At 48.3% G+C, this 24574-nt stretch overlaps 7 protein-coding genes across 15 annotated transcripts in view; 4 read left to right on the forward strand and 3 right to left on the reverse strand.

Moving 5' to 3' along the window:
- Positions 1 to 3595: 3595 nt before the first annotated feature.
- Positions 3596 to 5605, forward strand: H257_03233 (hypothetical protein; the record flags this gene model as incomplete). Its single annotated transcript, XM_009827227.1, has 1 exon — positions 3596 to 5605. One exon carries the CDS (start codon positions 3596 to 3598, stop codon positions 5603 to 5605), a length of 2010 nt encoding a protein of 669 aa, XP_009825529.1.
- Positions 5606 to 6111: 506 nt separating this feature from the next.
- H257_03234 (hypothetical protein) lies at positions 6112 to 6655 on the forward strand (the record flags this gene model as incomplete). The annotated part of the gene is made up of 1 exon (XM_009827228.1): positions 6112 to 6655. The coding sequence occupies one exon, from the start codon at positions 6112 to 6114 to the stop codon at positions 6430 to 6432; it is 321 nt and encodes a 106-aa protein (XP_009825530.1). The 3' UTR covers positions 6433 to 6655.
- Positions 6656 to 7195: 540 nt separating this feature from the next.
- Positions 7196 to 7408, forward strand: H257_03235 (hypothetical protein; the record flags this gene model as incomplete). Its single annotated transcript, XM_009827229.1, has 1 exon — positions 7196 to 7408. The coding sequence occupies one exon, from the start codon at positions 7196 to 7198 to the stop codon at positions 7406 to 7408; it is 213 nt and encodes a 70-aa protein (XP_009825531.1).
- Positions 7409 to 7459: 51 nt separating this feature from the next.
- Positions 7460 to 7747, reverse strand: H257_03236 (hypothetical protein; the record flags this gene model as incomplete). The annotated part of the gene is made up of 2 exons (XM_009827230.1): positions 7460 to 7698; positions 7738 to 7747. 2 exons carry the CDS (start codon positions 7745 to 7747, stop codon positions 7460 to 7462), a joined length of 249 nt encoding a protein of 82 aa, XP_009825532.1.
- Positions 7748 to 11887: 4140 nt separating this feature from the next.
- On the forward strand, positions 11888 to 13527 carry H257_03237 (hypothetical protein; the record flags this gene model as incomplete). The annotated part of the gene is made up of 4 exons (XM_009827231.1): positions 11888 to 11986; positions 13037 to 13142; positions 13192 to 13307; positions 13438 to 13527. The coding sequence occupies 4 exons, from the start codon at positions 11888 to 11890 to the stop codon at positions 13525 to 13527; spliced, it is 411 nt and encodes a 136-aa protein (XP_009825533.1).
- A 457-nt stretch (positions 13528 to 13984) lies between these two features.
- Positions 13985 to 15418, reverse strand: H257_03238 (hypothetical protein). 8 transcript variants are annotated; one of them, XM_009827236.1, is made up of 8 exons: positions 15369 to 15418; positions 14951 to 15300; positions 14808 to 14901; positions 14686 to 14757; positions 14542 to 14607; positions 14446 to 14492; positions 14261 to 14369; positions 13992 to 14192 (listed from the first exon to the last, which is right to left on the reverse strand). In XM_009827236.1, the coding sequence occupies exons 2-8, from the start codon at positions 15294 to 15296 to the stop codon at positions 14042 to 14044; spliced, it is 885 nt and encodes a 294-aa protein (XP_009825538.1). In that variant the 5' UTR covers positions 15297 to 15300; positions 15369 to 15418; the 3' UTR covers positions 13992 to 14041. The 8 variants fall into 8 exon arrangements, with proteins under 8 accessions (XP_009825536.1, XP_009825535.1, XP_009825539.1 ...); XM_009827235.1 differs by lacking the exon at positions 15369 to 15418 and having other exon boundaries at positions 14951 to 15346; XM_009827234.1 differs by having other exon boundaries at positions 13985 to 14369; positions 14951 to 15382.
- Positions 15419 to 15844: 426 nt separating this feature from the next.
- H257_03239 overlaps positions 15845 to 24574 on the reverse strand; it is a gene marked incomplete at its 5' end in the record, with an annotated part of 15864 nt that continues 7134 nt past the window's right edge. Inside the window, 17 exons of one of the 2 annotated variants that reach the window (XM_009827240.1) lie at positions 15925 to 16692; positions 16770 to 16859; positions 16976 to 17023; positions 17103 to 17175; positions 17246 to 17414; positions 17948 to 18092; positions 18155 to 18333; positions 18807 to 19010; positions 19061 to 19198; positions 19299 to 19429; positions 19973 to 20207; positions 20401 to 20438; positions 21268 to 21412; positions 21578 to 21754; positions 22632 to 22938; positions 23045 to 23160; positions 24137 to 24278. In XM_009827240.1, coding sequence (XP_009825542.1) covers positions 15970 to 16692; positions 16770 to 16859; positions 16976 to 17023; positions 17103 to 17175; positions 17246 to 17414; positions 17948 to 18092; positions 18155 to 18333; positions 18807 to 19010; positions 19061 to 19198; positions 19299 to 19429; positions 19973 to 20207; positions 20401 to 20438; positions 21268 to 21412; positions 21578 to 21754; positions 22632 to 22938; positions 23045 to 23160; positions 24137 to 24278 — 3060 coding nt within the window. In that variant the 3' untranslated portion in view covers positions 15925 to 15969. Of the gene's footprint in view, positions 16860 to 16975; positions 17024 to 17102; positions 17176 to 17245; positions 17415 to 17947; positions 18093 to 18154; positions 18334 to 18806; positions 19011 to 19060; positions 19199 to 19298; positions 19430 to 19972; positions 20208 to 20400; positions 20439 to 21267; positions 21413 to 21577; positions 21755 to 22631; positions 22939 to 23044; positions 23161 to 24136; positions 24279 to 24574 lie in introns of both variants that reach the window. The other variant, XM_009827241.1, reaches the window with a different exon arrangement.

Consider the following 24574-nt stretch of genomic DNA (forward strand, 5'->3'; position numbering starts at 1 on the left):
AGCACTGTCAAGTACATGCCCCATCCACTCATATCGCCTAATCCTGAGAGAATTGAACTACACTACACGATATCTCGCGCAATGCCAGTTGTTGGTAGTTGTGCTCTGTGATGTGTGGGATGTTGGAATTCAGACGATAAATGCTTGTCACTATGAGCCAAGAATGATATGAGTGAGCACAGTATGCGTTGTAAGACACACAAGTGTGCTAGGCAATTGGGCTGGGGGGATGCTACAAGTCGATTATTGTGAATGGAAGGGGGGAAACTTAAGGGCTGTGGAGGTGTAGGGGTTGCAGTCGCTGCTATCCTGGCGATCTTCATACACTATAAGCTAGTCATGATGTCGTGAATGGTGGCTCTAACCTCGTAGAATGGTGGTTGTGTGCTTTCACATGTAGATAAGCTACAAGCACAATCGTTGTGGACGGGACAGGAGGCCGTGGGGGGTTATAAGCGATGTAGGGGTTGCAAGCGATACAGCTGTAGCGATTTACATGCACTATGAGCAAGTCGCACAAAGTGGCTAAAACCTGTACTTTTAGGTGTGGATTCACCGCCACTCTGACCCAAATAGCTAGCTGGCACATACTTGTACATGTACATGCATAACTACCAGTAGTCGTTGAGCCCGTCAACTGGTTATGCACACCAAATCGCATTGCACACATGTAAACACGCAAGGGAGCATCATAAACCATACGTTGTATTGCCATCTCAATGCGACTGCTTGCATGGCTGAGCACTCTGGTTGAACTCTTAGCCTTGGTTTACTCTGTAGTGGAGTTGCTCGCCATTGATGCGAGCGACAACGACGGGCAAATTCATCAGCAGTATAATCTCCTCTCGTTATCACTATGCTAGTTGTCAGTTAAGGTACCTCCAAAGCACAGCGAACAGCCACGAAGGAGCAGCATGGCATCCGCGCAAACTTCTCTGCAATTTTTGATTTCCAGGTATAATTGGTTTTGATTGGATACGTGGATTTATTTATAGCCAATCACAGTCTTCCAATAACTACATTATGAAATTTGCCATCAAGAACCGACTGAAAATGGACTTGGACGTGCTGGGTGTCCTAGCCGCCCAATGCCTTCCGTTGGAGTCGCAAACGAGGAATATCCTTTCCGCACCGTACGATATAATTACAAGTTCAAGATAGCATGTGTAAACAGCTCCAAATAAGACCCAGGCAGGATCAATTGGAAGGGCACACAACTATGGGAGCGTGTAGTGTAGGCTGACTGTCACAAAAGCGCTGCTGCGGTAGGCTAGTGGCGTGAAGTACACTATGTACGTTTACTTCGGGTCACCAGGTTCCCGCTGCAGCGTCTTGTGTCGCAATCTCTTATCCACGCGCTCGCTGCAGGACCCCAGCCATTCATCGTGTTATTTAGGGTATTTTGAGGATTCCTCAAACGTGGCGTTGTGCGACAATTCTCCGGATATTGCCCAAGAGGTATAGTACAGTACTGTAGTGTACCGATCAGTTTTGAAAAGTCACCCTAACCACTCTCACTACTTGACTTTTTCGACAGGCTTTTTGGCCAAAATATGCTGTCCAAGGAATTGGTCATCTCGATGAGATATTGAAGTCGCGCATGTGGAATAGAGTACTCGTAGACCCATGCACTAGTTGTGATTGGCCTTCATCAGGAGTTAGTTCCAGTCGTATGGTGCCCTATACTACAGTACCAGTAGTTTGTATTACTCTGGAAGAAAATAAAAGCAAGTCTCCATGTTGTGAACTTGCTATAAACTTCCAAAATTGGCGTCGTGTATCACCAAGGATATTTTATTAGATATGGTGCAACACTGAAAACTATCATTTTTGACTAATCTCTATCATTCGCTTCGATTGGTCAAGTGTAGCACGCTTCGATGATGGGGTGACTGTCACCCCATTTTTGAAGTGCTCCCACCACGACCAATTGCACTGCGACTGTATCGCCGGTACTGTGGTTTCGGGGTTTTGGAAGTACGTATTTCTATTATATTTTTTCCCGATATGTTTCACTCAGTTTAGTTTGTTCTTATATATTCCATTGTGCCACACTGCGTCAGTTCGTATTAGGTTCTCTGTATTACCTCATTTTGCAAGCAAACTACAGTACGTCGAATAGGCCTGTAAACAATATTGGCTTTGTCATACTAGTAGTATCTCTTAGTAATACTGTACTATCTGTGTATACACCTATTAATAGAAGTAAAGCAATGCAGCGCCAATTAGAGTGGGGACTTGGGTATACTACTGTAGTAATGTACTGTTCACCACCCGCAATTAAAGTGGGGAGTCATCGTGTGATAATTGTACACCGACTAGCATTGTCCGGACATTCAGTGTAGTATTCTTATGAGTGGAAGATTTGGTTTATGTTCGAGAATGAGACGTATCCGGACAGGTTAATTTTGCAATCCAAAAAATGTCGATCAATAATTTTTCATTTGTTATGAAAATGAGTGCCAGACATGAACTATCCCAGGCGTATAGATGGACCATCCACGCCTGAAACTCACATCGATATCTGAGAAGCGTGAACGATTGTGTTATCCGGAAAATTTGGGTAACAACCAATCAAAACCTCGGACTTTTTCTGTCAGGGCTGTCGTGGCTGTCGTCGGCTGGTCGCGGGGCGCAAAAACTCCTTAGGATTAGTCTGGATGCCACCGTAAAAAACATCATGATACTTCGAAGTATTGCAATATTGCGTTTTTTGCATTTTTCAAAATGCAGCGAACAACATAATTTCATTAACGTTATGTGATATTTTAAGTTTGTGGAGTGTATGGATACCACATCGGCTTCGACAAAATCCAGTAAGAGTTGCTTGCAGTTGAAAAATAGAAAGACGTGAGCTGTCAAACGTCGAATATCCGCGCACCGATAGCACGCTACGATGGGGCCACTGCTACTTTGTAACTCAAGGGACCGCTACCCAGCAACTCAAGGGACGTCACCCTGTCTCGATCGCCGAGTAGTTCACAGGTACATAAATTTAGTCCACTTCAATACTAGTAATAGTAAAGATACTGTATATGGTTTCAAGAGCATCAAGATGGACACAGCAGGACAGGCAAGTACAAATGTAGGAGCACAGTGCGATATCCCGCAAAATATACTGCCGGTAGTTTGGGTACTAATAGTATATTTTTTATCGCGTTTTCAGGATGTTTTCGGCCGAATTTCGCAATAAAATTTGCGAACAAGATGGTATCCGAATTCAAATTATCTCGATATTTAATCGAAATACAGTATTGAGAAATACCATAATGTTTGGTGGTATCCAGACGGCCCCTTAGCAAGCTGATATTAGTAAGCGCGAATAAACGTCATTACATTACGTATACACACAGTTGGAATTGGCCAATGGGTAGTTTATAGTCTAAGGCGCCATACGACTGGAACTAACTCTGATGAAGGCCAATCACAACTAGTACCCGGTAGTGCTTGGGTCTACGTGTCAATATCTCATCGAGTTGGATTGGTGGATATTCCTTATGGGAATCCCGTTGGTGGGTTGAACGACTTGCCCTCCTCGTTTTTACTGTCAATGATTGACATTTTTGGCTGATTTCATTTTCCTTTTCGCTCTACGATGGTCATAGTCCTCTCCTCCCTCAGCGCGTTGGCCGCTGCCGTTATGGCTGGCTCCATCACGGACCTCCCCGAGTCTGTGACCAAGCTCATCGACTACTCCGCAAACCCCTGTGATGACTTTTACCAATATGCGTGTGGCGTATGGATCAATGATACTGTGATCCCCCCGGACGAATCCTTCATCGATGTTTTCTCCGAGATTTACATCCAAAACCAAGCCGTGTTGACGAAGATTTTGTCTGACAACAAGCCCAAGCTTGGCGAGTTCTACAACTCCTGTTTGGACACGGATACGCTGTCGGCGCTCGGCCTGGCACCGTTGGCCGACTCGTTCGAAGCCATTCGGTCGGCCAACACCACGTTGGACCTCCTCGTCGTGGCTGGTGAATTGGCCAAGAACGGCATCCCTGCCTTTGTCAACATCAAGGCTAGTGCTGATGACGCCAACGCAGTCAACAACGCCCTCTTCGGTTTCCAAACCCCCTTATCGCTTCCTCATCTTCTCTACCTCATTCCATTCGTATGGGATGTTGTCGAAGCCAAGTACAAGGTGTACATTGCAACGGTTTTGCAGTTGGCTGGATACACTACCGAAGAAGCGGCAGCTGCCGTGCCGGTGATCATTAGTTTTGAGCAAAGTCTGGCCGGTGTCTCCCTCAGCAAGCTCGAAGAGATGGAGGCCATTGCGACTCCGTACACTGCGCTCACGTTTCACCAATTGGACCAGAAGTACCCGCTCGTCATCGGCTCGTGGCTCAAGGCCAACGGCTTCAACGTCCGCGACGAGTGCGGTGGGTCGAACGACTGGGTGGGGTTTACCGACTTGACTTACTTTGAAAAGGCCGAAGCGTTATTAACGAACACGACGTTGGACGACCTCCGCACCATCGTAGAGTACAAGCTCATCCACGCCTCGTCCACGCACCTGACCCCTGAATTCCGCACGGCCAACTGGAACTTCATCGGCAGACTAGCCGGTCAACAGGTGGAGCCTACTCGTGAAAAATTTTGCGTCGCCGAAGTGGATAAAACCGTTGGTGAACTCCTGTCCCAGTACTTCTTAGAGGAGGTGTGGTCGGCTGACACAGCTAAGACGGCCGACGAACTGGTCAAGGCATTGAAGTCGTCCTTCTCCACTGGCATTACCACCGCCGACTGGTTGGACAACTCGACCCGCGCCAATGCGCAAACAAAGCTGTCCAAGTTTGAGCACTTGTTGGGTGGCCCGGAGAACCCGCAGCTGTACCCCACGCTGACGTTGGACTCGAAGACGTATTTGAACAACCGCTGGAAGATCTCTCAAGTGGACATCGACACCAACTTGAAACTGAACGGCCAACCTGTGGACAAGCGCAACTTCGGTTTGTCCCCCCAAGAGGTAAATGCGTACTACAGCCCCCCCTTGAACCAAATTGTGTTCCCGGCCGGCATTTTGCAAAGCCCGTTCTTTAACGGCCAGTTTGACGCCGCCCAGAACTTTGGTGCCATCGGGGCGTTCATCGGACACGAAATTACCCACGGGTTCGACAACATCGGCCGCAACTTCGATGGCGACGGAAACTTGAACTCGTGGTGGTCGAATGCCACCAACACTGCGTTCAAGGCGAAGGCCCAGTGCATTAGCGATCAGTACGACAACTTTGTCGTCAAGAGCGAAGTGACTGGCACTAAGTTGGGCAACATCAGCGGCAAGCTCTCTTTGGGTGAGGGCATTGCCGACAACGGGGGGCTCAAGACCAGTTTCCGCGCGTACCACGAGTACTTGAAGAAGTTCCCGTCACAGTACACTGAAGAAGCTGGCGACAAGTTGTTCTACTTGTCGTACGCCCAAAGCACTTGCGCCAAGTACACGGATGCCTACCTCGAGGTGCTTTTGGCGGACACACATCCGCCCAATCGGTTCCGCGTGACGGGGGCGTTGCAAAACAACGCTGAGTTTGCCCGTGTGTTCAAATGTCCCATTGACTCGTACTTGAACCCGTCCAATAAGTGCTTGTTGTGGGAATAGGGTTGATGGATACGAAAAATATGTAGCGTTGTGCATTTGTAAGGAAAAACTAAGAAACGATGGCTTGGTGTTAGTGTTTTTTTTTTTTTCTTGTGCGGCGCACACAAACACGACGATGAATACGTGAGATCAACCTTGTAATCAATCGTCTACGGTAGTTAGTTGTTGCGTCATGAACTTGAGATAAATACAACCACCCGACGGGTTTGGTGCGGGTTGCTATATGGCGGCACAGATAGTGCTAGAGAGGTTTTGCCTTGATGGCTTTCACGCGCTATTTATTGGAAGCTGTTGTCTTGCGCCGGTGTTCTCACCGACGGCTAACGTTACCGTGTTCACAGCGGTGACCTCGATAACAAATACAAAAGTAACTTCATTAGAGTGATTTTGCTAACTTGAAATTACCTGTGAAAATTCTGGAATACTGGAGAAGGATCCAGAAACGAAAAACCTGTGTGAAATGATTTTGCTACGTTAAAATTTGTTGTGAAAAGTGCATGGCTGGCATGGACGAGTCGATCGTACTCATGTCGGCCATGGCACTACTGCTGGAAGAGTCCCAAGAGCATATACGAGCGATACACATATCTCGCGGCCGGTTCAACCTCATGGCACAAAGCTATTCAACGTGTGCCTTCCACTTTTGCTTTAAGAAATACGAGATTCAGCAATTCAAAGTGCTGCTGGAGATTCCCGACCCAATAATCACGCCCCAGCGCTTCTTCGGCGCTCATCGTACTCCTCGTCTGTTCCGGACGCACGAAGGGCAGCAAAGATTTGTTCTTGAAAAGCAGACATTAAGTCGTCATAGCGTTTTCGTGCTCTGATGAGTCAGAACACCCTGTTCTGATACAGAACATCCCCACTGCCCTGTCAGTGAGGTAGCAGCGTCTGCGAGCTGTGTAGGAGGTTTTTGTGCCTTCTAGAGGCTGTTCCTCAGAGTAGAAGTCAGCGCAGACATTTGGTCACGGAACATCATTGGATGTCATGATCAATCATAGTTAGTTTTGATTGGCTGGTTCTTTCCAGTCAGAAGTAATTCCCTTCCAGTTATTCCTTCTGCCTCCCACGTGTCTGTCCCTGCCTACTGCCCTTCCAACTTGATGTATTCGGCTCGAATTACTGAGACGGAAAGGAGTAGACCTGTGGCGCCTGCTCCTTGCCGTCCATTGGTCGGTACTTTTGGTGGTCGGAGTACCATATGGATTGGTAGAGTGTATCGACCCCTTTATCGGGTCTGATAGTTTAGGTAGTTTGAGTGGCTCGTTGTCATTAAATTCGCCTTTTACCTTTCAATATTCCAACGTTTTGGTTTCGATCGGTTTTGAAGTAGTTGAGATACAACAAAGAATTCCTTAGTCAAAGTCTCCTGTTGCCCACAAGTTTGTGTGCATCTACTCGAGTTTGATCTCTCTCGTTTGCAGCGATCTACATTTTACCCTTACGCAGCGCCTGTTCGTGCTATGTGACTAAAATCGCCTGTTCGTACTCTGTGACTAACATACCCCCGAGAGAATGTCGTCTCCACCCGGAACGGTTGGTCTGGTGCTCCTACGCACTGTCTCTCAAGAGATTCAATATGCACCCACGATGTCGTTGCCGTCAACGCCAATAGCTGGTGCGATGCCGTTCGCGGCCTACCCCCCGGAAATCGCTGCCGTTCTGCGGTTGGAGCAGCACGTGGGCAATCAAGTGCAGGCAGGTGTCCACGAACAGTGCGCGCGGCTGGATGACGTGCAGAATGCTGTCGGCGCCCAGACGCGACATACCTACGAGCAGATGGTGCACCTGCACCATCAATAACAGCTGCATTCGCAGCAGCAAATGGAAATGAACTATCGGATGTTGGCTGAGCTAGAGGAGCAGCGCCGCCGACAAGAAGTCCTCGTCGAGCAGCTGCACGTATAGAAGAAGCAGACTGAGGCCCACGAGCAAGGTTTGCACCAAGCTGCTGCCGCGCCTGTCAAGCACGGCTAGCAACTGGAGGAGATGCAACGTCGGACTAGCGCCCGTTGGCATGCCTTCTCGGCGACCCTGGTGCCGGCTGTTGTAGTGCCCACGACTGCCCGCGCGGTCGCGGGTGTCCAAGTCGTCTATGGGTTCCAAGAGGTACCGTCATTCAACGGCAGCACCAAGGTGCATATGCGCAAGTTCATGGACCAATACGAGGCGTACGCCCGTGAAGTCAACATCCAGCGCGCGTCACTCAGCGCATGCATCGACCACTTTTCGATCGAGCGCATCGCTTACTGGGAGATCAGGAAGGCCCACACGAGCTGACGGAGGAGGACTGGAAGGTTTTCTTCCTTGGTGCCAAGGACTGCGACCCTGTGGACATGTCCAAGTTGGACGCCGCGATGGCCAAGCTCAAGATTGACACGACCGTGCAGTCGGCCGAGTCCCGGGTGTCAAAATTGGTCTCGGATTTCGAGGCGGTACTCGTGCGCCTCTCAATGGAGGGGTTTGCGGTGGCCGAGCCAAAACTAACTGTCGACTATCTCATCGAGGCCGTCCAGCCACCGGCCGTGCGCGCCCGTGTCAAGGAATTCATGAAGTTGAACGAGAACCGCAGCCTCAAGAAGGAGGCTCGCGATTTCAAGCGATGGCCGGCGGAATACATGCGTCGCTACGGCGAGTTCGAGCCGCTGATGGCCGCGGCGGTGCCTGCCACCGCAAAGCCCGACAAGTTGCCCGCAGCGACCAAGACCCCCAAGGCTGGGAAGGCCCCCAAAGTCGTGGCCGTCGTGAACGTCGACAAGATCCCGAAGTCGAACTTCACCCAAGAGAAGCGTGCATGTTTTAAGTGCCTGAGCACCGAGCACAATGTGTTCAAGTGCCCTAAGGTCACTGACGGCGAAGCCAAGCTCCTGATGGAACGTGCCCGTTCCGTCTGGAAAGAAACCAAGTCGGTAACCGTCGTCGAGACGGTCGACGTTGCCGAGGTGTCCCTCGACAATGCCGTGTTGTGCGCTGCCGGCGTTGTGTGTGTGCCTGGTCAGGCCGTCTCGCTGGACGGGTCCTTCCACAGCAGCGCCGATCAAAGTGTGGTGCCCCCCGCGACGCTGGCCAAACTCAAAAAGCAAGGCCGCAATGTCCTCGTGACCAAGCTCAATACCCCCATTAAGGTCAAGGGTTTTGTTGGCCCTGCCCACACCGTCACCGAGGAAGCCACGATGGACCTGCGGTTTGAGACGGACGCCGGCCCGCTGATGCTCACGAATGTCAAGTGCTGGGTGTCGATGGGCACCTGCCCGCCAACGTCGGCGACATCCTGTTGAGCCGCGCCAACATGTATAAGTTGGGGTTCGACACAACCACGCGCCATGCTGCGTGAGGCCGCGTCCTTCACCGATGCGATCGACATGGCCGACACGGTCTCGCACATCGGGGTCGTACAGGCCGTGCTGGCCGTGACCCACGAGCTCGTGGATGACCTGGCCGAGGAAGAGGAGGAGCTGTTGCCCCTGGAGACGGACTCATGTTTCCCCGACATGGTTGCCGTCGATGCTGCCACCGAGACCGCCAAAGTCAAGGTGGTGTTGGATGCGACGGTGGTTGAGGCCGTGACCGCCGGCTGCGGAAGTGAGTTTGCCGCCAACTTGGCAGCGCTCCTCGACAAGTACGTCGACGTATTCCGTTTGAGTCTGGGCTGCGACCCACCCGTCAAGATGCCGCCGTTGAAGGTGCACTTGGCCAATGGGGCGCGGCCGATAAATTGCAAGGCCCGTCGGTACTCCCTGTCACAACGAGAATTCATGCACCAACATGTGAGGAGTTGGAGGCAGCCGGTTTTGTCTACCGGAACCCCGCCAGCCGGTGGGCCTCGGCCCCCCTGATCGTACGCAAGCCCCACACCAAGGACGAGTTCCGAATGACGGTGGGCCTGCGACCGATCAACAACCAGACCGAGCAGATGCCTGGCCAATGCCCATGTTGGAGGTGGTGGTGGATCATTTGAGTGGCGCTGTGTGTTTTTCCTCCTTGATTTCTTCAAGGGGTACTGGCAGTTCGCCCTCGACCCCTGCTGCCAGGAGATGTTCTCATTTTTGACCGACACTGGCGTCTATTCCTCCACCCGCGTGATGCAGGGTGGCAGCGACAGCGTGTCGTACTGCCAGTCGACAGTGCAGGAGATGTTCTCCGAGCAGTTGTACAAAGGCCTGTTGGCCTGGTTGGACGACCTCTTGGGGTACCATCGTACCCGCGACGGATTGTTGGGTGTGCTGGCGGACGTGTTGGCTGTGTGCACTGTCAAGGGTCTGAAGCTGCACCCGAAAAAGTGCAGTATCTACGTGACCGAGGCCAGGTTGTGCAGGCGCATCATCAGTGGGACTGGGGTCAAGCATGACCCCGCCCGCGTTGAGGCGCATCAACAGCTGCCGTCCCCCGTGACTGGTGCTGACCTGCAGCAGTATTTGTGCGCCATCAACTGGATGCGCATGCGCATCCCCGGGTACAACGTGCTGGTGCAGCCGTTGACCGAGATGCTGGAGCGGGTGTTTGCCGCTGGTGGCGGTAACAGGACCAAGCAGGCCGCTGCGGCCGTGCTGTTGGAGGACGTCGGCTGGTCGGTCGTGCACGACGATTGTTTGACCAATACCAAGGCTGTCACCCAGCAGCGACTTTGTGTGTTTGCTGACGCGTCGGAAGGCTACTGGGGATCTGTGATCACGCAAGTGCCACCCGACCAGTTGCACCGGCCGATTGACGCCCAGAGCCACCAGCACACATTCACCGGTGCAGCTGGTCGGTGGGCAATTGTGGAAAAGGAGGCGTATGCAATTGTTGAGACGTTGGTCCGTGCGGACTACCTCCTCCATCCCGCTGCCGGTTTCAATTTGTACACCGATCATCGCAACCTGAAATATATTTTTAGCCCAAGATCTGTTGTGGCATCTGTGCCCAAGTACACGGCCCAAAAGTTGGAACGGTGGACCCTGCTGCTGACGGGCTACAGTTATGTCATCCATAACATCCCCGGCGAAGTCAACGTCTGGGCTGACCTGCTGTCGCGCTGGGGATCTACCCTCCCCAGCATCTGTGCCATCAGCCAGCAGCCGCTGCTGATCTCACCGTTCCGGACGAAAAGTTTGTTTGGCCCACATTTGTGTCCATCGCCGAAGCCCAGGTGGTCTTGTCGAAAATGACCAAGAGCCTGGACGCCGGTGATACTGGGTCTGGCCAGGCGTGGCCTCTACGTCTCGTCGACGATGTGATCTGGGTGTCCGTCGCCGCCACCGAGTTGCAGCTGCGGCTGTGCGTGTGTGCCCATGCAAGTTTGGCCGGCCACCGCACGGCCAAGGCCACGTTGGCCAGCCTGGAGTCGTTCTGCCAGTGGACCGGTATGTAGGGCGACGTCGAATATTTTGTACATCGGTGCCTACATTGGACCAGTGCATCTGGCGGTGCGCCGCGTCCGTTTGGCGAGGCCCTCCACTCGACCGTATCCAATGGACTGATTCATTGTGACTTTGTGTTCATGGGCGCCTCCAAGACAGGCGAAAAGTACCTGCTGGTAGTCAAGTGTGACGCCAGCAAGATGGTTTGGTTGTTCCCGGCCCCCGAGGCCACGGCGACTTTCGTCAAGGACTGCCTCCTGGGTCGGAAACCCTTCAGAGAATTGATGAACTTGTGGAACTTCTTGAAGCCACTGTTGTAGTGTAACATGTCATGCAAGTGTTCGTCGTAAATTATGGATATTAGAGTGATTTTGCTACGTGATATTTCCTGACAAGTTTCACGATGAAGGCTTTTGATCTGATTATATTGGGAATTTCTTGATGAATATAATCTGCCAGAAAATCTGACTGGGAATACCTCTTCACACACAATGGATGACTGCCAAATATCTCGCAAAACAAATTTTCTTCCGGTTGAATCTGAGACATTTTTGAAATAGAACCACGCTCGCATTTTGTGAAGACGAAAAAATCGTCTTCGCAAGCGAACCTCTCGCATCGACACTGTAAAATTTGATATGATCGAAATACATTATCAAAGGCTTTGGCATCGTGCACAAATTTTCTCGCAATCTCACCGGGTAACGAAGGCAGGTCGAGCCAAGTCGTGGAGTGCCTCGATTGCCACCCATCGACGTCGGTTAAAAAAATACCGTTATCCGGACTCGCAAATTTGATTGCGAGAGGCACTTGCGAGATATTTGGCAGTCACCCAATAGCCAATCAAAACACTTGAACATGCTAAATTACCAATTTCGCTTCATGCATGAATGGCATGGTCGGCACCAAACGTAGATGAGCGGTAGATAGGACGCACTAGTAGATGAGCGAGGATATCGTAGGCGAGCAGTGGTATTGTGCCGAACGTAAACCAGCCAACAGATACATCCTATCCCCAGTGTTCATCGACCACCTCAAAGCGGTCACGTTTCAACGTCGGCGCGATACACACTACAGCATATAGGGATGGTGCAAGGTCACAAACTGTGCATATTGCACCTAATGCACTGGGTTGTTGATATGCCTAAAGATTGGGAGCCATTCCCTACCAGTAGGTGCTCCAGAAGAGCCGCAACAACGCACACAGCGGTAGTCCTGCTTAAATTTGAATTTTTCCTATAGCAGAAGCACCTTCCCAACATGATATTCCCCGAAGGTTTTCAGGGAAATTGTATTGGAAAATTCGTGTGGATTCTTGGTGCAAAATCACTCTATTGAATAAAAATATATTGAACACATCGAAATGTCTTGATTTTGTATACAAATCTCTATACAAATTCTTGACGGAAAAGTCATGTAAGTAAAATGGAACGGGGAAGTATTAATAATACATAGTGCTTGTACAAAGTAGTATTTGTCCAAGTTCAAACTCTTTAAATTGACAACGAAGGATTTTAAGCCACACTATGAATCGAAGTAAATTCTAAATTTTCAACTCTGATTGGCCTCAATAACAAATCAAATCAACTGATTTGTAGTAGCTGAACCTGATTGACCACAATACATGGATACACACATAAACTTCGGTGTGACTTAAAATCCTTCGTTGTCTGTACAGTACACTGAACGAGATATGTTCAAATGAAGGGACCTCCGATTGGAAATGATTGATAGGTTTACCGGTTACGTACAATATTTATTATATTATACAGGGATTATCATATTTGCTCTATTAATCAGATAAGTTGAAGGAGAAATCAGATATAGGTGTACAGAAATTATACGGAAGAACAGTAAAGCATGAGCATCATTCCTGACCTATTTTGACCATAACTTCTAAGATATTCTAATTAGGACTCTCTAAGCATTATATTCAGGCCTCCTAAATTTGTCGTTTTGCTATAAAATACGCAAGAAAGCGACAAATTAAGTTTGGGTGGGACGACAAATTAAGGTTATTTTAAATTCAGCAGAGGAAGCACTAATCCGCCTTCTAATAGTTTGAGGACGCGATTCCACGGGCCTTACACAGCAAAAGCAACCTCATGCCGCCCAAGAAGAAGGCGAACACCCTCTTTGGTGCGCACGGCACCAAAACGACCTAGTCGTCAAGCAGGCCGCCGAGTACGTGGCGATTGGTACGTGAATCAAATTCATCGAGCCTTCGCGATCTTCATGTGTCAGCAGGCCAACCTTATAAAGCGCATGAACATCAGTGTCCCAAGGAGACAAACCAGTGGACCCACCTCGGCCGCCTACTCACGGTCCAAGTGAGCTACCAACTGGAGCCGAAGGAGTTCTGCGTTGAGAAACGTTCGGACAACACGCGACCTGCGAATGGTGGCTCATGACGTTCTGCATCGCCGTGATCATCGATGTCGTCAAAATTACGTTCGCCGTTCTGCCAGCCGGTCCCTGCACATCGAGCAGTAGGAGTCGCACATCCACGCGCAGGTCGGCATGGTGACAGACATGCTCGACGTCGCGATCGTGAACCAGGGCGAGTCCAACGACCAGGAGTAGGAGTCGCTTGATTCTATGCCCATCTTGGACCACTCGATTGTTCATTTTCCAGGAAGTGCTACGCCAATACCGTCGCTGACGAGAGCGATATCTCCATCCTAAAATTGGAGATAGACGAGAATCGCACGGATATATCTGTCCCGGCCAAGCAGAAATCGATGATGCCGGTAGTATAAATATCACGATGATCCCTTTTGGCGCCTTAAAAAAGACCTTTTTGGCACCATAAACCGCCTTTATGTGTAAGACGACAAACTAACACTGGCGAGGACGACAAAATAGGACGACAAAATAGACTAATTTGTTTATTTTGTCGTAAGCGACAATTTTAGGAGGCCTGATTATATTGCCTTGACAATTGGTATGCTTCTCTACCTGGAACCCATTGTCAAGGCAATAATAACCTATTTTGACTGAGATACAGTTGTTCAAGGCTCAACAAATTGATACATATCAATCGGAGGTAGGATACATACATATATATATATATATGTAATTCAGCGGTGCTATGATATTAATTCGACGTGGCTGGTTTAAATACTCGCCTCATCACATACAGGGCGGCGTCAACGTCGTCGGGACTACTACTACTGCTACTACTATTACTACTACTGCTACTATTGTGCACCCCCACCAGACTGTAATCGTTGCCGTGGCGGTGGTGGCTACATACATATGAGTCAACCAACACACATATAGTATTATCCCAAGGAAGATGATGCATTGGTCGTACTCGTCGTAGGGGGGTATCATCACGTCAAAGATGGCGCATCCAATGTCTCCCGCCGCGACCAGTTCGTGGATGTTGTGATGCGACGGACTCAGTTCCATTGTGCACGGGGCTAGCTCATCCAGACACAAAACCATCACCTCTTATCCCCAGGATTATTACTATTATTATAGGTAGGTCGTGTATACCTTGAAGGAGTTTATCACGGGACCGGCGAGCCAAGAGCGCGTGGTGGCTATGGACAAACGTTTAGATGATCCAAAGGAAGGATGATGGTGACCAACCCGTCGTCGTCGGTGCTGTTGGCGTCCACGATCGAGTACGCTTTCAAGTGCACCGCGCCGTACAAGCTACAAAACGCCCCGCCGCCGTATGTCATAAAGAAGGAAGGAAATATGCGACGAGGTTCGTCGAATACACACACGTACACGCGGGACACGACCGACATGCACGGATGGTCGTGCAGAGGAATCACGGCATGTGGCGGCATAAAGAAGATGCTAAATGAAAGTCATGACGCCACGAATGTGTGACATGGAGACGTGCGTACCCCATCATCATGGTCTCGCCGTGGTACAAACTCACGTAAAACACATCCGACCCCATGAGGTGGACGTTGGAAGATGTGGGAAGCACCATCGAAACTGCATCGCCACGTTAGAACCAACAGGGAAATGGCATGCGACAACGTACAGTCTCGGGTGGTCAGGGACTCGCATACGTCGCGAATGGGACCAGTGAGTTGCTCGACTTGCTGGGATGTCAGTCCTTCAAACTGCAGCGGCAGCGCCGGCGGCGGAGGCACGAGGACATGACGCAGGCTTCGCATGGAATGGTAATGCGCTTTTATGAGCGCGTGGACGCAGGGAAGTGTGTTGCTGCTGTCCGTTTGGAACAGCTTGAGGGTGATGGCAGCAGGATCCGTCGCGTCTCCTGCGGCGACAGGGGCCGTGGCAGGTGACGGCGGCAGGATCGCGTCAGCGTCGTCCGCTGCCAACGCCGTCCGAGCCTTCTTCGCATGAATGGCCGCCACTTCCATGTGCCTATGGACGGTCAGGCATCGCGACATGATGTCCAAGTCCGAGCAACCAACTCAAAAGAGCCCACATACCAGCGTACGAGGTGGTCCTTGCTTGTCTTTAACCAAAGCTTCGTGGCCACTCTACAATAGCGCGCGCTTTTATGTCACGTCCACAGATCAACCAATCACATGTCGAGAAAAACCTTGGTCGAACGTCGGATTGGCTCATTTCACTGTCAAGATCGAGCCAAGTTCAGACAGGTTCGTCGGTAGCACTTGCCACGGCGCCTACCATACCGGGTAGAGTTGTAGCAAAAGCCCCATCATCTTTGCCTACAACAGCAAGGACGGATGCATGAAATGAATGCCGTCAGTTGCGCCATAATACATACATATTTGTTCGATGTACTATTAATAGTATTGGTAGGGGGTTCACCGAAATGCAATTTTTCTGACGTTGTCGCGAGTTTATGTCACTGGAACGAGTGACGTTAAGAGGTGCATGGTGTGGTGACATATTGTGAAATAGAATTAAATTGCTCATACAATCGTCCTATCAATTTCGCCGAGGTGGAATAATATATTACAGTATCTGGCCTTTGGTGACCACTTCAGGACCATCGGGTGGGATACTAAAACAGTGGTGAGCACTTTCATAAAACCTCGCACATTTTATATTTCTTGGGCAACTTCATAGGGATGCACGGCTTCTCAACGATGACGACGTGGTCAAGTCCTTCGACTGACTGCTCGCAGCGCTGTCGTTGGGTACGGCGTCGCTACTACCGGACGGTGCGTTGTGGGAAGCCACAAGAATCCGCGAGGTACTCTCTCCATGTCGGGACAGCATGGGTCCCAACGTTCGCTGAGCGAGCATGGCAGTCGAGCCGCCGCCACTGTTCGCGTTACTTCCGCTGCGAGAAAGCCCTTTGGAAAAGCTTGCTTGGCGAGACAACATGGCCCGGGAGAACTCTCTCGTGAGGGACGATGCGGTCGCGGTTGAGGCGCTGGACGCGTCGATGTACGCGCACACTCGGTCGTACTGGGCCACGTAGTCGGCCATGGCGTCTTCGTCAACCGCTGCTTCCGGGCGCTGGATCATCTCGGCGGTGCACTTGGCAATCGCAGCGTTGAAGTCTTCCAGGTTCAACGTCTTGACGTCCTCAGGTTTGAACGAGCGTCGCGACGCTGAGCGAAGGCGGAGACTGCGACGGGTGGCGGTTCGCGCCAGAGGTCGGGGCGACGGCAGTTCACCGGTGACTTTCGAAGCCGTCGGCTGGACTGCATCCCGCAACGCCTCGACGTGTGTGGCCAGTTGGCCTTGGAGCACACACAGACGACCGACATGCTTGGCCACATCGCACGTCATGCCGCCACGGTACTCGTCCATCACACTTTGAATGGCTCGGCAAATCTATTCCATCCATTGAGCCCGCAACTAGTACTACTAGTACTAGCAGAGTAGTAGTAATACTACCAACAACAACGTACAGGCAACACCGTCGGGCCCGCAAGCACCGACACGCGTGAAAACGTCGTCGCAAAGTCGTGGGGCATGTACAGGAACGGCGCCGTGGACGTCTAGTTTTTCATTGGTTAACCAAATTGAAAGTAAATAAACATCAATTGGCAGGTACTAGTAGTTTTATCCACAATATTCGACGATATGACGTTATAACTGTAGATGCATAACGTACTGGTATAGTCGGTACTATTGGTTTGTCTAGTTTGTCCAGCGCATGCACCTGTGACACTGCGAGTTACGTCGTCGCATTCATTATCAAAAGTGCACTGTGAACCCAATAAATATAGCCCATAACTTACCGTGACATTGATGATTTGAAACAGCACGTCCAGCATGCACGAGTAATTGCCCTCGTGGAGGTACACACTTGCCCTACACACAGTCCACCTTATGTCATAACAGCATTGGATGGTCTAATAGTTATAGAATGGTTGGCTCGTACGCATTGAAAAGTGCGATAAAGTTGGACGGACGGTGCGCAATTGCTCGCTGGAAGGCCGAAGTGGCGTCCACCACGTGTCCATGTAGGCGCCAGAGGCACCCGAGATACGTTTCCAAGTCAGACTGGATGCTCTGCACTTGGTCATCGTCCGTATCCCTCCTTGGTTCTTCTACTGATGGCAGGTGTCATACAGCACTATGGGTTTTGTATATATAATTTACGTACTAGTATACTATTAATAGTACAGTATACAACATGATTAGACATATATATATAGTATATACTTCGAAGAAATATAATTATATATTTATATATTGTCGATTTGATACAAATTTGGGGAGGGGGTGCAATCGAATCGCGCCAACCAAACCGATCCACAATCGATCTGATTGGTTGAATTTTATTTAGAAGATTATGATTGGTTAATAATTTTGAGCTCATCTGAAGTAGCCAATCAAATCGACTTACATTTCAACGAGAAACCACGCCACAACACGAAATTTCACTCGAAAGCACAATATATATATAATTATATATAATATGACGATATATACAAGTATACATATATTCGTATGCAGATCGATATATAATATTATATATATATACGTAGGCAGTTCGATCACAAAGCACACATTATATACTATATGTATATAAATATATGTTCGTGTGGTGAAAGTGGTTTTGTGTACATATTAATAATACCTGCGGGTATTCCACCTCCGCGTACATCACTTGCGACATGGTTGGGGGCGGTGATGGCGGATGACGACGAGGTGGTCCGTCCACGCTGCAACGCCTGCTCCACCGATGCAATCGCAGTCGGGATGTCCCCCAAGTGGTGGGCAATCTAAGCACGCCAACATATATATATCAATACCCCCCACGACTCAGGTGAATATATATATATACCTGGGCGCTCCACACCAGACAAGCTTGTTCCTCGGCCACACTCGTGCCCGTCGAGTACTTGGCAATCAGCAGCGCCCGCTGTGCGTCGGCAAAGTTGCCACGCTGGGTGTGTACCAACGCATCCCACATCATGTCGGGGAAGTCTGGTGACTCGCTCGCATTTAGCATGGCCTCCAACGCTACTCGGAATATTGCAGAATAGGACACCACAGTGAGGTTCGCCATCTCGTTGATATTGGCTACACTAGTAAGAAGACGCCCCTATATATAGTGACACAAAGGGCGGGGTGGCTATCGACCCACCTAGCTGGCTACCATAACTGCATTACTACCTAGCCAAAACTACCCAGCTAGCCAGCCGGCTAGCCTCGCCGCAAATATACACTCCATATATTGTCAACACGAGTACGAGCCATTCCGGTGTTGTACAGTAGACATGTTGCCGGTGGCGGCTAAAGTTAGCCGGCTAGCCTAGCCGTAAATACTCAACTTGCATCGCCGCAAGTATACATTCCATATATTCTCTACACGAGTACGAGCCATTCTGGTGCTATAGATAGCCATAGATGATGCTGGTGATGGCTGTAGCTAGCCGGCTAGCTAGCTAGCGTAGCCACAAACATGCACCGTGAGCATGTAGGTAGGTAGGTACCTTCAAGCGACGGGTGGTTTGGATGGCTCAACTGCTGAAAGCGAAACATGTGCAGGTCCAAGAAGGGCGTAGTCGATGCAATGTCGATGTCATGGAAGCATGGAAACGCATGAAATGCATAGAAAAAGTCGTGGCACGCCACCTTGAGCGCACTCGCCCAGCGTTCACAGAACCGCAAAAGTCGGTGGCCCGTGGCCGAGTCGCCTACTCCAACCATGTGAAAAATCTGCGACAGAGGGGGAGTTTCACTAAACGGTTCAATGACGTGGCAACACGCAAATCCTGGATCGCTTGGTAGCACTTGGACGTGGAAATGAACAGCGCGGCTCGGTTCATGCGAGTGGCAAATGACTGTGGCTGCAGAGCCAGCGCCATCGAGTAGTCGTCCAACGCTACCATGCAAAAACCGAGATCAATTTTATCAAATACGTCGAGGTAGAAGTAATATATCGAGAATACAACAAATATATATATCATTTGAACAAGATGTACCTCGCTTAAACTTGAGCTGGGTATGCATGGTAGATCCTCGGTTGTGGTACACGGCCAACTTGACATGATCCATTCGAGTTTGAGTCGTGTCCTGGCTTGAGGTGTCCATTGCGGCGGCGGCTTTGGTGTACCTACAGCACCATATATCGTCACCGTGTCGCATAGTTCTTCATCGCCATGTGACAGTGTCCAGGCTAAATATAGTCCAATGGTGCAGTGCTGCAATATATATATATAGGAGTAGTACTATTGTCGATTTGGAGGGGGTGCAATCGAATCGCGCCAACCAAACCGATCTGATTGGTTGAATTTCATTGAGAATGTTTTGATTGGTTAATAATTTTGAGCTCATCTGAAGTAGCCAATCAAATCGATTTAAATTCCAACGAGAAACCACGCCACGAAATTTCACTCGAAAGCACAATAGTAGTGTGCGTTTTTGCTAACGTTTCATCAAATTTCCCCATTCCTTCCATGCCAATCAAATTGAAGAGACATCGGATTGGCTAATAATATCCACTGATTTTAACCAATCAGTGGCAAATGATTCCGGATTCACCATTATACATGCTCCGTCGGCACGATACCATTATTGAACGGGGTATGGGAATTCAGACCGAGTCTCCAATTCAACGCAATGTATGCATTGTGTGTGCGGGTGGATTCGTACATACCATTCAATGGCTTCGTCGTTGCGATTGAGCTCCCGAATGACGTTGGCCAGGGCGTAGTACACTAATTGCCGGTGCTGGTCCGTCGAGGGCTTGTCGTCTGCCTGCGTCGCCGCCGTGTACAAGTGCCGGCACGCTTCTTCCAACTGGCCGAGCTGCCGCAATGCCAGCGCCGTGTTGGTCATCGTGGCCGCGTGTGTCGGGTCGACCTTGAGCGCTTCGCGGAATTCATGCAGGGCTTCAAATGAAGAATTAATTAGAAACTTGCTTGGAAGCAGGCAATTCACGCAAACAAGTGGATATATATATATATATATATATATATAAGAGAGGCTACAGATCGGCCAAAATTGGCAGTTTGAATGACAAGCGCGGGAGATCAACTCGCGCGCTACCAACTCGATGTGGATAATGTGTAAATATACGTATACCTTTATCGATGGCGTTCATTTGCATGTACACGTTGCCCCTACCGAGTTTTAGTTTTCAGCCCATGCAAGTCAAGTACTACTCGATTGAAATAACTACTACTAGTAGTACGCATTGTCATGTTGTTGTACTTGTCCATACTATGTGAATCTTCGAGACAATATACAAAGTATGAATTAGAAAGGAGAATAATGTACCAAGTATAAATCGATGTGAGTTAAGATACACATATTGTGTTAAAATACTAATTCCATTTTTACTACGTAGTATATCGTTAAATGAGTTTCATATTTCAATAAAAATAAAATAACTGAATTGGTATAGAGCATAATATCGTGCCTAACTACTAAAACTATATATTATTAAAATAGAAATCTCATTATATCGCGACCGGTGCATTGGTAGAGTAAAATCTTGCCTAAGTATTGCATTTAGGCCGACTCTCGATGCCACAGAAATGTTTACGTCAATTAATATTCTGATAGAGAATTCCCTTTTCAAATGGGACGTGAGAAGATATATTGCAATATATTTTGAGGTGATCTGTCGATGCCATGATGGTATGAGAACTATTGCTGGAAAATCATGTATTAAAATTGGACAGCTGTAGTTGATACTTTTTTTTCTGTCAGAAAACAGTAAAACTCCGACGTATTGTGTCCATTTATAGTATATGTTAGTGTTGGTAGTCAAACACACTAACATATATAAATCAAAAATAGGTGCATGTTTTTTTTACATGTTTTGGGGCAGCCAGAGTGGCCCTTATATATATTATCCAAAATAGAACTTTGAATACGTATATATATCGCTACATATTCGATTTTTAAAATACTGTTCCAAGAACGAACTAAGTACATCGTGTATACCGGTTGAGATGTGGAATGGGCTTGGTTGGGGCCGCACGGATAGCCATGGTGAAGTTCCGCAGAGCTTCTTCCCACTTGAACTGGCTCGCAGACAACACCCCCATGAGATTATACGCCCACGCCACGGAATCAGGAGTGAACGTCCCTACACAAAACACACACACAAAATATATAATTTATTAACATCACGTATCAATGACAATATATAAATATATATCTCCTCTCGTGTGGTTTCAGAGGATATTTCTTGTTGAATGCATGGGTTTGTTGAGTAGATACTTCAAGTAGTTCGATGTAGTAGTTAGTGTACCTTGGGGCGGAGAAATCGGGTGCATTTCCGTGAGTTTGTCCAATTGTTTGGACAGTGTGATGCTGGCCGACGTAGCTTTGAACGCACATTTTTCGAGCGCAAACACGACTCGCGATTGAAATAGGACGCGGCGCACGGCTCTGAGAAACATCGCGCGAAGGCGACGTCGGTGGTCCCCTGTCACGCACCATGTCACACATGAGAAGGTCGCGACGAAGTCTGAGCCACGACGAAGACTGAACCATGTCATGGTCGTCATCCCGTCGTGAAGATTGTCAAGAAGCACAACACACCCAAACTACCGTATTTGTGTTTGATCTGCACCTAGTATAAAAATCGCGAATATACACATGATATATATATAATCTCAAATCAATGAAACAAATCGAATATTTACTGCTAATTCAATCCCTCGTATTGAATTACCATGGTGCAAAGTTTCGACACCTACGGTAGTAATAAGTACACTGTATATTTGAGTGGTGGTTGTAGCGTCGTCCCAAATAACAACCGATGCAATATATTTGGACTTTCGGCGTAGAGTGTACAATATCAAATAAAGTTGACCCATTTGTACGATCGGAGAATATCCTAGCCAATCAAAGTGCACGAACAAAATATGTCAACCAATCTTCGATTAGTCTAGTTGTAGGCAACAACGCGTTCATCTATCTTCGAATACATTGAACAAGCGGCTTCAAATCTCTCCACTCAATTACGTCGAAAATAATCATCAGCTTTAAAAAGCCCAAACTGAATCAAACTGCGCGAAAACGACAAACAATTCTATTGTCCTTTTACCCAAATATTGGTTGCCTTTTGTGTTGATTCTTTGCCAACTCTATCGATCGATTCGTTGTAGTACTGAATTTTGTATGTAAAAACGCGCCCTGTGGTGATTGGTATCACACACTAATTGAAGTCACACACTAATTTGACGTTGATGATCTGATTGGCTCATCCTTTTGCAGATTCTTGTGTACATGTATTTGGTTGTGTCGATTCAATCTCCATGCCGCACCAGTTTAGAATATAAACCCAATTCTATCTGTACCTGCCGCCGCCGTGGTCCCGCCAATCAGCGGTGGACTTGCATTGCTCTGGGGATATTGTTTGTTGTTTCGAGGCTGCGGTAGGATCAGGCCTTTGAGCTTGTCCAGTGTCACATCCAATCGCCCGTCAAAGAACGGGTTAGCACGGTCCGAGTGGACTGGTTCAATCGTATCGGCAAACGGCCGCACGTGCTTAAATTGGTCGATGCACTGACCGATTGCGGCCATCGCTTTGTCTCCGTGGCCTTGTTCTTGGTAGATGAACGCTCGGATAAAATGCCCAAACCAGCACGCTGCGTCGACTTTGAGCTATCGGTTTGAAATACGTTCAGGGGGTGGAATGTGTTGTCACCAATTGAATCTGTGTTTTATTATATGTATATTTTCATATATATATATATATATTTGGACGCACCGCTTTTTCAAAATCGCGCATGGCGAGCGACCGCTCGTTGTGCATGTACAGCGAAAAGCCACGGTACAGCAAGACCTTGGCGTCGTTCGATCGTTCGTCCAAGAATTTCGAATACGCTACGACGCCAGACACAAAACATCGGTCGTCACATGGTACGTTTAAGATGGCGACGGCGGATGATATATTATTGTGTGTTGTTGGAAACTCAAGTGACATGGAGAATCTATAATCGACACAAACGTTATCAAATAGAAATGTACACTAAAATCATCGGCACAAGTACGTAGTTAGGGCCTGTTCCAATTAGATATTTTTAGTCCAATTAGATATTTTTAGCAAAATGAAAAAGTGGTTCCAAGTACGTTTTTACCCTCTTTTTGTGCGATTTTTTACGCAACTCACTATACCAAAAATAGAAAAAGAAGTCCTTGACGTCTATTCCTAAATCGTGAGAAAAAAGAACGAGGTAAATCGATTTTGATTGATATTTCTGAAAACTACTACTTGGAACTTCCCCTTAGCCCACCAGATTGTACGAATCAATCCATTGTCAGCATCTTCTAATTAGAGTGATATTATACATTCGATATCACAAACGTGGAGTGGGTTGGAGAAATTAGCGGTAGCCCAAACAACGCAGATAATCATCGACTTTTAGCAAAAATGAAACGACTAACCAAATCCTACATTTCAACCTATGGTATTTGGCCCAAATATTTTACCCATGTGTCCCCGTTGATCACTTTATATACAATATTAACGTTACTATCCATTTGATAGTATATATACTACACTTGGTCTTCGATTTCTCCAATACTAGTATTGGGTAAAACTGCCCCGTCCAAATTTCGGTGGCAAGGACAGTACCTAAATTAGTGTGATTGCAATCCCCACAGGATAACTACTTGTTACAATCAAAATGTTCAAAATCCACACACAATCGATAAGGAAATTGGCGACTCAGAACACAAAAGTCCAAATCTGGGGTAAATAGACAATCTATTTATATGATATAGATATTGTCCATTTACCCCAGATATTACGACTTGTATAAATAATATCGTTGTGTATTGTGGACGTTGTAGGGTGTACCGTCGATGGCATCGGGGTACATTTTGCGGCAAAAGTGGATGTACCCGACAGCGGCGTGACCGTCTCGGAGGTGCGGGGCGGCTTTGCCAAAGTCATACAAAGCACTCGTGTAGTCTTTGAGCAAGAGGTGGCACATGCCTCTCTACCATGTTTGTCATTGGAATCCTAAGCGATCGAAACCAAACAAACCTCCAAGAACGAATACTAGTAGTTTACCTGAACCAAAACAACCTCCAAGAACGAATACTAGTAGTTTACCTGAACCAAACAAACCTCCAAGAACGAATACTAGTATTTTACCTGAACCAAACAAATCTCCAAGAACGAATACTAATATTTTACCTGAACCAAACAAACCTCCAAGAACGAATACTAGTATTTTACCTGAACCAAACAAACCTCCAAGAACGAATACTAATATTTTACCTGAACCAAACA

The sequence above is a fragment of the Aphanomyces astaci genome, assembly GCF_000520075.1.
Source record: "Aphanomyces astaci strain APO3 unplaced genomic scaffold supercont1.5, whole genome shotgun sequence".
NCBI lineage: Eukaryota > Oomycota > Saprolegniomycetes > Saprolegniales > Verrucalvaceae > Aphanomyces > Aphanomyces astaci.

Bases quoted from the DNA above. Each gene is read 5' to 3' on its own strand.
- H257_03238 (XM_009827232.1), bottom strand. From the start codon at position 15,326: ATGTCGCGATGCCTGACCGTCCATAGGCACATGGAAGTGGCGGCCATT. The intron at 14,758-14,807 runs GTACGCACGTCT...ACTTTCATTTAG, and splicing joins GGCGAGACCATGATGATGGG to CATCTTCTTTATGCCGCCAC. The intron at 14,193-14,260 runs GTACGACCAATG...ATATGTATGTAG, and splicing joins ATGATACCCCCCTACGACGA to CCACCACCGCCACGGCAACG.